Genomic DNA, 12,150 nt, shown 5'->3' with positions numbered 1-12,150 from the left:
TACTATACAGAAATATAGTATAATGGAATGTTGCATCAAGGAAAGCAACAGTTTTAATTACTTAATTGGTGTCTCTGATGGCCTCAAGGCAGATTTTTATAGATTATTTGCACAGATGCTGTTTATTTTTGGAATACCTCCTGTGGGGCATCACAATAAAAGTAGACTGAACCTGTTATTTCCATGGAGATGTACTGTATATAATGTGAGCTAAAATTAGGCTAGTGGGGAGAAGAGCCGTGTATGCGTATGAATTGTGCATAAATGTTGGTGGTGGTCAGAGGGGCCGTAGGTGTGAAATGGCAGCCACTTCTGTCAGTATGCCCCAAGGCAGCTGTGGCTACAATGTAGCTTACCACCACCCCCGGTATGACTGATGTGAATGAATAATGGTTTCTGTATGCACTTTGAGTATATAAATCATATCTATTATTATTATTATTATTATTATTATTATTATTATATCGGTAAACATCGGAAATCGAAACTTTTAGTGTTGGACAATATCGGCATATTATCAAAAAGTTAATATTGCTCATCACTATTAAATGTGTTTCACTTTGTATTGGATTAATAATATGAAGAGATGGATAAAAAATAGACAAAATAAACTTTGTTGAATAAAATAAAAACAAGATAAGCTTACTGTAATTATACTGAAGGAAACAGTCACATTTAGGCAACGATAAAGTTAGTGTGGCAAAATGAGAACAAATTGAATGAGACAAAATTAACAAGATGGGCACAAAAACGGATGATAAAAGATATTAAGACGATATTATGCCGCTACATAAATCAAGTCATTAATGGTTAGAAACAGTGAAATGTGCTGCTCTGTCCCCCTCTCCTTAGATGTGGTCCTGTCCGTAGACATTGGTCCTGTCTTCCTATGTGAGCCCAGTGCGCATGCGCAGCGTAGTCATTTAACGGACGAGCGCTGTGGATGTTTGCAGCACCGACACACCGGAGGGCCACCGGAGCAGGACTCAACTTACGTCCCCTGTACAGATATACAGTCCGCTTTTAGCTCTGAGCACCGCCTGGAGGTTTGGTGGCGGCTTAAATCTCAGCCTGAGATGTAGCGAGGTACCCGGACTGTGGGCTAGTTCTCTGTCGGTGGCTGCGTGGCTCTAACAGGGATGCCGTGAGAAGCAGTGACTGAGACAGACAGACCCGCTGCTCACAGCGACACACACGGCGGCGGCAGTAGCGGCGGTGGCGGGGGTGAACGATGGATACCGGGGGAATCATCCTCCGGAGGTAGCGTCACCGAACACCAAGGGAGAGCTGAACGTCTCTGTCGCGCTTTTTAGTGGCTCAAAGGATGGATTTCAGCCAGCTCCGGAATCTCATCCGCAGATACGTAAGGGCCCCATGTCTGTCAACACTGTCACAAGTAGAGCTGCAAGTGCAACAATGTATGTTCGATCTGTGTGCTGTGCTGTGCATGTAGGATTAGAGTCAGTTAGTACACAGTACACAGTCATGGGGATGCATTTGGCAGGCTGTGGACCATGGAGAGGGGCTTCACAATGTGGTTTTATTGTGCAGCTGAATGGGGAATCTGCCAGTAGCTACAGATGCAGAGATGGCTGGTGAATGTGTGGAATGGAAATGATGGCAGATCTATTTCAGGATGGTTCACAACATGCATGCATACTAAAACCATCGCTCTCTGACTTTGCTCAGGAATAAATCCAAATGTTTGCTCACAGCAGTGAAAGAAGGCCTTCCTGGCACTAGGAATCACTTATGCAGCATTTTGGATGCTACACTACTTATAAACTGCATGGGCCTCATTGTAAGTCTAATAGCAGTCTTAGTTAGAAACCTACCTACAACTTAAATAATATTGCTTTTTACCCACATACCCTGATCAGAACTTAGTAGGGATGTAACTGCAGGGCTGGTTGTAGGTAGGCATATACTGTATGAGGGGGCAGTCAGAAATGTGAAGGGGGCATAATATGTACACATCATGCTCCGGCACTTTGTTTCCCCTGTGTTTATGGTAACAGTGTTTTCTTCATTAAATTGGGTTGTTGGCTATATGTCCAACCCCAACCTAGAGAAGTGGATTGCACAGGCCTCTACCTTCAGACCTGTCCAACTTGGGTGTCCAACCTGAAGACTAAGCTCCTGCTGGTATAGCTCTTAACGTCACTGAGGCACACGTCACAAACCCCCTGACCACAATAAATAAAATGAATGAAATATTCTTCATTCAGATTCTATCAACCAACAAAATAACATATATCCTAACTGGATGGCCTAATTCTCAAATACATTTTAACCTAAAGTAAGTCTTCATACACTATGATCAATATTTACAAAACTGAAAGGGTGCTTATGAATTATAATAATAATTAAAAAAAAAATTCTCAAACTATTTTTTAAAACACAACTGATATAGAACAGAACATTTTATGTTTTCTTTCTGTTAAAATTAAAAAAGAAAAAATGTTAGCAACCGAACAGTTAAAAAATCTCCTTTCTCTCCACTCCACAGGAGCACTACACGTTTTAAAAGCTCTGAAAAACAGATGGAGGCATTACACAGCATTAACTTTCTCTTTGTGAGCTGCAGGAAGCTGGAGTGAAAAATAAGTAAGCTGGCTTTGTAAAAAACGCTGTGATTAAATGAAACAAAGCAGTGCAGAGCAGTTGTGACTGAGAAAATGCAGCTGCTTCTTCAAAGTCTCACTGCTCCGTGAAACCTGACACCACATTGTCCGGCTATGTCTTGGCTCATTTGCATACTGACAGTGATTGGATGTTTACTAAGGGCTGAAGGGAGGTGTGTCTGTGCGCGCTCACAGCGGAGGTACAGAGAAATGAGAAGAAGATGATACTATACCGTCTTTGTGTCCCCTTTTCGGTGGATTTTTCCGCTACTTCTAAAATTTTGATTTGAGGGAAGCAAGACATTTATTTGAGGGGGCGCTGCCCCCTCTTGCCCCTGCGTAGAGCCAGCCTCGGATGTAGTGATATCTAAATCTCACAGTTCGGTATATTCACGGTACAGTAATTATTTGGATATTGTAGGAAAGCTCTTGGTTTTACAGGAAGGCATACAGCTTGCAGCAATGCTAACAGTAATAAGAATGACCATTGAGTTCACTATTTTGACAGCATTTATCGTTGTACTTTTAGATTCATGACATTAAAAACTGAATACTAACAGATACAGATTTTTTAGCTAATTCTGATCGAGTCAGGAACACTCTTAAAGGCAACACAGGTACGGCAACGGTCTACTAACAATAAATAAAAGAAAAAACAGACATAAAATCAAAGTAACTGCTCGTTATTTTATACCGTGACATAACCACGACAATATTGAGGCACTTGTAATACCTCAGTATTGTGATATTGTCAAAACCATGACATGTCTAGAATTTAGATTTACTATTACCCAAGATCTAAGTCGTAATCCCTGGACAGGTCTCCAGGCCATCACAGCGCTAACATAGTGTGTTACCAACTGGGTAGTCTACATTTAATCACACTCAATCATTCTAGCCCATCACTGGCAATAGATTGGCCATTATGTAAGAAGCAAGCCTTCATCTTCTTCTTTATTCAGTGGTAGCATCTTAGTTCGGTCGGTGTTAGTACTTTCAGACACAGATGGGATTCCTCTTGATTAGAAAACAACCCATTGGGTGTTTACATCCACCAGTACCCAGGATTTATTGGAAGAACTTGCAGAAAACTGACGTATGACACAAGCCAATGGCTTTCAATAACTGTAAGACGGTGTTGCTGAGGAGCCCATACAATGGTATAAACCAGACATGAGCAACTGGCGGCCGAGGGAGCCACATGCGGCAGTCAGTGTAATTTTATGCAGCACCCAAAGTAAAACAAAATGACAGAAAAATACAAAAAACAAAAGCAAGAATACATTAAAAAATACCAAGAATTACAACATTGCAGGAAAAGACGAGAGAAACACAGAAAATACTCCAAAAACACTCAAAACGACTGCAAAAATGAACAAAACAACAGCAGTAACATGCACAAAATTACTCCAAATAACACACAACAACAAAATGACTCAAAAAATATACAATACAGTGTTGGCTGAATGATTTTGGAAAAAAATCTAATTGCAAATTTTTCCTCAATATTGCGATTGCATTTTAACATGCAATTATTTTTTCAAGGGCCTCTTGTCATGTATTTTTCAATGAACATAAGCAGTACATCAATCTTTTTCATAGTAAACAATTTCAGATTTATTTAAACTTTAAAGAAATATAAAATATATATTTTAAAACACAGATTACAACAGTAAAGCAAACATCTGTGGCTTTACCTCTTCAACATATCTAACTAAATTCACCTTTCATGAAACATGTAAACATGTGGACTGCACTTCTTAAACACTCTCTAAACGTAACAGGACAGTACAAGACAGAACAAGAAAAAAAAAAAATGCGATAATATTGCAAAAGCAATTATTAGTTCAGCCTTATAATTTACTTGTAAGGCTGAACAACATACATTTTACAGGAAAAAGTAAGACAACCACAAACATACACAGAATGATTGGTAGCAGCAGTTTTCCGATTGCGCTAATGTTTCCATTTCATTTTGCAGTGTTATGGTTAAAGTAGTAACCATCATGCTTAAAAACAGATGCTAGGAAATTTACGATTCGAGACTTTTACAAAAATAATAACAGCTTTTATGAGGGAAGTGAAAAAAAGGGGAAAAAAAGTATTTTTATGTTTCCATGAAATGATCACAAGAAACTGAGGGCAACAATTGATGCATAACACCAACTTTGGTTCCTTTAATTTAGATATGTACAAGTGTTTGTCGTTACCTCCAAATTTTATAATAATTATTATTTATTGATAATTCATAAATTTAACACCAGTCATGTGACTTTATGCTTTGCTCCTTTTTTGAAGGGAACAAAAATCCATCACAGTTCGCTGTGTGCTTAAAACACCTAAGAATTTACCCGTAAATATCGAAATATCACACAAATAGAACAAGATTCTGCCATTAATATAGTTAATTTTAAAACAGAAAAATGCTGCTTTATTTTATACTGTATTTTCATTTTGGTTTTAAATAGGTGTCCCAATCCGATATTATAAAACAAGTAACCACACCGTTCATTTGTTTTTTTTAATTTGGTTTTGAAACGGAATAATTAAAGAATGAACAATATACAGATTTCAAACAAGCTCGAGAGGACGTGGGGTTACAATGCTTTCAGTGTGTTGCAATAGTTACTTGATGCACTTGATTTTATGATGGCAGTGTGTAATGCCTGCAATATTTTTCTTTTTTTGTGCATTATCAGTAACTCAGGGTACTTTATCCTTAATGTTCTCATTTACAGTTGTTACCAGCCCGTCATTATGCTGCAATGAATACTTTGAGGCTTCTACACAGTAGTTTCAGTGAAAAGAATCTTGTTGCACTTTATTTTATGATGGCAGTGCGTAACACTGCATTTTCTTTTTTTCAGTGAAAATGTGCAAAAACACTAACAATAAATAATAAATAGGATCTTTTAAAGCATATAGTTTTGAGTCAATTTGTCCTGTGAATGACCATCGTCTTCTGATGAACATATACAGCAACATGATTTTTCATTTCTACGTTTAATTTTGATATTAACTGGGTAGAATATAGCGATATATCGCAATAATATTGTATAGTAACTCAAGTATCATGATACGTATCATATTGCAACATCCTTGCCAATACTCACCCCTAATATTGATGCGGCAGCCGTACGGATAGCCACTGCCTACATTTATTTATTTATTTTATTTCCAGTCTCTAAGAATACTGTTCATCCTCTATAACATAGTGATCTTCTCTAAGCAGCACATGACTGCATAATACCAGTAATGATGGAGTGTAAGTGCATTACTGGTTGTTCTGGCTGGTTGTAATAATTTATTATCATCTGCAGCCTGTGATTTCTCATCAGCTGCAGGAAACAGCCGGACAGTAGGCGGATAATAAAGAGCGGAACAAGTGTCTAAAGAACAACTCTGACAGGCTTGGTGATGCTCATCAACCCAGGAACACCTGAATAACTGACAGGTCTGTGATATACAGTCTGTGACTCTTTCACCTGACCTTCAGGCCTGTTCAGGTGCTGTGGGGATAATCAGTGAGGGGGGATCGTGTGTTATTCTGATCCTTCAGTGTGTGTGTGTGTGTGTGTGTGTGTGTGTGGCAGACAAGTGTCAGAGTGCTGTGCATTTGACAGATGTTGCAGTCAAGCTAATATCAGGGGAAATCACATCCACCAGTGAGGCGGGATAAAGGAGGATGGGGGGGGGATAAGGGTTGGACGGGGTCAGGGAGCACGCCCATCATCAACTCCACCATCCTCCACCACCTGCACCCTCCTCTGCTGTGTTCTAAAGGCCACCAGAAGTAAATCTCTAATTTAAACATGCACATGTTGACTTAGAATTATTTAAGCACTAAAAATGATGTGTGTCTGGTTCTCTATTGGCTTCTATTATTAACCCTGCCATATTGTGCAGAGCAGCTCCTGTAATGAGAGCAAACTTGTCATCAACATGTGCCATAGGTCTTTAGACACAGCAGTACAACACAAACACATAAAATAGAATATACAGAAACAGTTTATTTAAAAAAAACTGTGTTTTATGTTTTTTTTTCTTTGTCTTGCAATAAAAAAGAAGAATATTTTATTTATATTTTTTTTCTTGGTAAGAGAAGGAAAATTGTATTTTATTAAAAAGCTGTTTTTTTTAATTTTCATCAGTAACAATCAGATTCCTGTTAGAGTTCTACAATTTGTGAAAAAGCTAAATATCAATTAATAAATATAGCAATTATACTGACAACAACTTTTTTTCTGTCATTCCATGGCTATAAAATAAATTAGTTCTTATTTTATTTTTTTATTACATGTACGGGTTGCTTTTACCTCTTTTACCTTATTAATAGAAGGAAGGAGGTTTGGATTTAGATTCATTTATTAAAAAGAGAGCAATATACATTAATACCAAGGGTTATTATTATTACAATAATATATCACAAGTGTACAGATTAAAACAACCTGGTCTCACGACGGTCTAATCCCAGCAAACGTTCCGATTCGTAGGTGAACAATCCCATCTTTGGAAAATTTTTCTTTACAACAACAGGAAGAACCGACAGCTATGGATGCTATATTATTACAAGATGTAAACGTTTAAGTCCTAGCTTTGTGTCGTTTGTTTGAAGTTATAAAGAAGCAATAAAGTAGCTCGGGCTGGAATGACTTATTGATTGAATCGACTGAACCAGTTAAGAAACTGAGTCAATGTAAATCATCGAAGTCAATGGCGTTGTTTATTTCGTGTTACCGGAGCTACTGTCTTTTTTGCTTTTCCATCCGGACTGTTGTTTTTAAGCACCACTGCCCTTTTTTCCACCATTGAAGTGTTGCCTGGTTACATAAAGAATAATGGAGCAGTGTGTGGCAAAACAAGCAGCGAAAGTTTAGCAAAAATTAAAAAGACAGCGAGTGTGTAACGTGTGGGATCATTACAAACTGAACCAAAAAGACAGCACTGTGCACAGTGTGGTCATTGTAATGCAGTTTTTACATTTTATAGCAGCACTTAGTCAATGCTGCTGCACCTCAACATTAAGATTTATCTGAAGCTCGTCAAAGGAACAAATACGTTTATTTTTATTTTATTTTGCAAAACACTCAGAGATAGACATGCTATTATGGGTCGAAAATGACCATGCAATTTGGTTGCATAAAATAAAATAAACTCAATATTTAGTGTTGAGACGAAATATAACCAGGGGCAGTTCTGCTGTCTTTGTGTCGGAGGCATAAAATCACATGTACCTTCTTGTCATTTTTAACGTTTCAAAACACAATGATTTATTCAATTATTTGACGATTTATTTATGATTATTTTCTTTGGTTGATATATGAATAACAGTAGAAATTTGAACAATAAAAACAGAAATTTAATTGCATAGTATAGGGCTGGGCGAGTTTGCCTTAAAAAAAATTTTTTCCATGCACTTAAAAATGATTGCAGACATCAGATATATTGTCAAAAGCGCAGCTTTATTGCTGTGACTGTCAAGAGTTAAAATGCATAGAACAATCCCAAAATAAAAAGGAAAATGAGGTTCTGTCATTCAACAATTTCAAGCTTTAAACCAGGTTTAAGCAAAAGTGCAACAGCAACTTCACAGTAGATTCAATTTTCTGATTAAGAAATCAGATAACTACATATTTTATGACATATAACATTACAATAAAAAAAAAAAAAAAAAAATCAATAGTGTGAATAAAACATTAAACATGCCTGTGGCACCCATACAGCCTACTCAAAGGGTAAACACATGTAAACAAAGAGGAGGCTGGCTCACATCACACTACGGTAACCCACGAGGACGGAACACGGAAAAGTCTGAAAAAACTGTGGTGGAAAAAGAAACAATATATATATTTTTTAAAACTCAAATTTGCAAAATAAAAATCATTTTTATCGACAAATTCGATAAATCGATTAAATCAATGTTTTTTTTTTTTTGCCAAGCTCTATTGGATAGATATGAATAACCACCTAAAAATAATGTACTCTTATTTTGCTAAATGTTTAAAGGAAGCTGCATTTTTATTCAATATTTTTGTAGTTTTACAACCCATAATAACTGATATTGGCTCTGCATTCAACAATCGCAATTGAAGTGTATTTTTCTTTCGTATTAATCTTTTTTTTTCATGCTTTTCTGATTAATTAATTTGTTGGTTATAAAATACAGTATATATATAAAAATTATATAAAATTGATCATTTAATTAAGTATTGAAAGAATCATTTACTGCAACTAGTGACAAGTTGTTTTTTTCCACTTAAATAATTTCTCCAGTTTATTTACTGTACATGTTATATGAGCATCAACCCAAGTATCAACTTTTTTTTTGTAATTTTCTAAAGAAAAATCTAGAAATCTGAAATTTGATCAGTTTGCAAAACGTTCCTGGACTATATTTAATTCGGTGTGCGTTCATGCATGCTTGCACAATCCCTCTACTCATTGCCTCTTGATGTCTGGTAATAATAGCAATGGTGCCATGTCTCAGACTGGCGTTAACAGTGAGAGGTACGTGGGGGTCACCATTTGGATTGAAATGGCGTCATGTGCATTGTTGACGGTCACAGTGGAACATTTGTATGTATATAATATATATATGCACTGATGTCATAGCTTTCAATTGTCTCCAGCTTTCTTTACAAATTCTTTGTAACACAACCTTCTATTTTCTCTGTGATTAAAGCGTTGTTGTTTTTCTCTGCTGATTCTGACTAAATCAGCAGATTAAAGCGCAGTGGTGTCTCACTTTGATCGAAAAGCTACCATGCGGTCCAAGCGTGCTAAAAGGCTTAAGAATTGTTTGTAAAGACTTCACAGGTCTCTCGCCCTGTTGTTAAAAGTAGACACAGTCTGCTCAATCACTTTTTTACCCCATTTACTTCTCACCGCTCCAAAGAGATAAGGTTAAGGTCTATTTCTGGTCTCACCAGTCAACGAACACCCCCCAACCCACCACCATCCACCCCTCCCACTCAGCTAGAAAGGATGCCTGGCTACTGTAGTGGACAAAAACACACAGCTGAGAGAATAATGTACATTCTGCAATGTTGTGGAACTCCGAAAAAGTGTTATCTAGAATTAGCATTTTGGTGTTATCCAAAACAAGGGGTGTTTTTTTGGATGCAGATTAGTGTGGTGGTGGGGGGTGTGGGGGGTGGGGCCTGTGTAACTATTGGATCATAGTGAATCTAAAGGGAGAGGAATCCAGGACAACATTGAAATACAAATAATTCTTTCTTTCTTTTTTTTTAAAGTGCTCGCCTCATATTTATGCTTTGATTTTGGAAATGTATATACATGGTTACCATCATTGACTGTGAATTAAAAAAAACAAAACAAAAAGAAAGAAACATCAGCGTGGTTTTACTTTTTAAATGAAAATGCTCTTTATTACATTATTTTCTATCGCACACAAAGCACATCTTTAAAGCTGATACCCAGTGTTTCTGAGAAACGTCTCGATGTCCCGCCCTAAACAGCCTCACTTCCTCCTACGGCCTCTGCCAATCTACCAGAAGCGCCGCCTCTACTTTATTGCACGCACATTGTGGAACATAATGTCACAACGGGTCACATTGATATTGGTCTATGGTAGGGCTTTTCCAACGGGGAGGAGCTGGAGCTAACTTGGAGCTAGCGCGTGTTTTGGCTCCGTGCCATTCTGTTTCCACCAACATAGCTCCAGCTCTCTGAGCCAAAAACCAGAGCTACGCTGGCCCCACATAGCTTCTGGGCTGCAGCTCAGCTCTGAAGTGGGAGGGTGCTACGCGGGGTTATCGACGGTCCTCCAAAAACGAAAAGCAGCCATTTTTTTTAAGCTTGCGAGCGGCTGGCCACGTTTGCGCAAATCCGACAAAAAACATTTAAAAGTGAGTCCAAGAAGACAGAGCAGTGGTCAGAGGAGTAGAACATTGTTTCCTGGTACTGTGGGTGTCTGAAGAGGTTCAGGGAAAGTGGACGGAGCCCCACGGACCGAACAGAACTACAGCCACGGAGGAGCTCGTCCTGTAGAACTGCTACTAATCCTGGTAAGTTTTATTTCACCCTGTTGTTAACCTACTACCAATATTAACTTGCTACAGTATTCCCTCATCAATATTATGACCGTTACGTCTAACGTGGTGTAGGCTAGCCAGTTAGCCGCTGGTTAGCTAGGAAACCATAACAATGCTTTAATAATCCTGAAAGCAGCAGCAATATTTCATGAACCTGTATTCAGAACGTATCTTATTGTTACACAATGATCATGTAATAATATTACTGAACTATGTGGTAACAATGTTTCTGCTCATTTCAGAGTTGGATTTGGAGGTTCTTCTGTAGCTCAGCTCGTCTTCATCTCAGAACAAATCCAGTTAGATTTATTCATTCTATGCAAACATCAACATGAACAATATTATCTGTTGGTCCATCCTGAAATATTATTATACACCATTTACTTGAATTTATATTTGTTTATGAATAAATTAAACCATTATTAAGAACTAATATTATTTTCTATTCCTGGACAAAACCAGGCTCATTCTTAATCAAAAAGCATTGCACACTCGTTATTGTACACTTGTTTTACCATATTTGATTTACTATCTAGAAGTTTGGGGAAAAACGTACATGACGAACATCCAACCGTTATTCATAATGCAAAAAATACTGATACATAACGCAGGATACAGAGAACAGACACATGGATTATTGTTAAAAACACCAGATTTAAAACTCCAGATCTCATCAAACTCAAAACTGTCCAAATGCTTTATAAAGTAAAGGTTCACTTCCAAAAGCGTTGCAGAAAAGATCTTTAGAGACAGAAGGGGAATATAATTTACTACATTTCAAGATGAAATATGCTAGAACAACAGTCAAAAGGATGAGTATAACAATATCAGGGGTTAAATTATGGAACTGCGTAAGGGATGAAATAAAACATAAACCAGTTTAAAAAGTTTTGTTAAGTATGAGAAAGAAGAGTAACAAAGTACATGTCATATATACATTCATGTGTATGTACGTATGTATATTGATGTGAATGTATAAACTGTATATATAAAACTTGTGTATAATATATATTAAAATAGTAATATAAGCTAAATATTTTTTTGTGTGCAATTATCTAGAGAGGCTTGTTAAGTTTTGTTGTGATAGGGTGGGTTTGTATAAGCTTTGCTTCAACCTACACACTTTGGCTTAAGGATTACACAATTGTTTGTTTTTGTATTTTCTTATTGTGGAGACTGCCAAAATAATTAATGAATTCAAATATTTTTAATGCTTCTATGCAGATTTTCTTCCATGGAGCAGTCAGGGACATGGTTCATGGACCAGGACCACGTCCATGGTCCATAACCTCCAGCTCATGATGAACTCCTCAGCATGTTGTTGGACTGGTGTTGGTTCTGTAGCAGATAGAGGCAGACTTTGGCCCTTTCTAATAGGAAACCCACAATAATTTTTTAAGTCAATGTTTATATTGAGTTGGTTTGGAAATCTATTTTTACTTTGTGTCAATAAAGTTACTTATTTTGTATTC

At 37.2% G+C, this 12,150-nt stretch overlaps 1 protein-coding gene across 1 annotated transcript in view; it reads left to right on the top strand.

Annotated features, from left to right (window-relative positions):
* The first annotated feature begins 920 nt into the window (after positions 1-920).
* LOC114455009 (probable phospholipid-transporting ATPase IH) overlaps positions 921-12,150 on the top strand; it is a 59,105-nt gene continuing 47,875 nt past the window's right edge. The window contains 1 exon segment of the mRNA XM_028435998.1: positions 921-1,363. Within this exon segment, the coding sequence (XP_028291799.1) occupies positions 1,325-1,363 (39 nt within the window). The 5' untranslated portion in view covers positions 921-1,324.

Source organism: Gouania willdenowi, chromosome 21 (assembly GCF_900634775.1).
Source record: "Gouania willdenowi chromosome 21, fGouWil2.1, whole genome shotgun sequence".
NCBI classification, from domain to species: domain Eukaryota; kingdom Metazoa; phylum Chordata; class Actinopteri; order Blenniiformes; family Gobiesocidae; genus Gouania; species Gouania willdenowi.
This window is presented reverse-complemented; position numbering and strand designations above follow the sequence as displayed.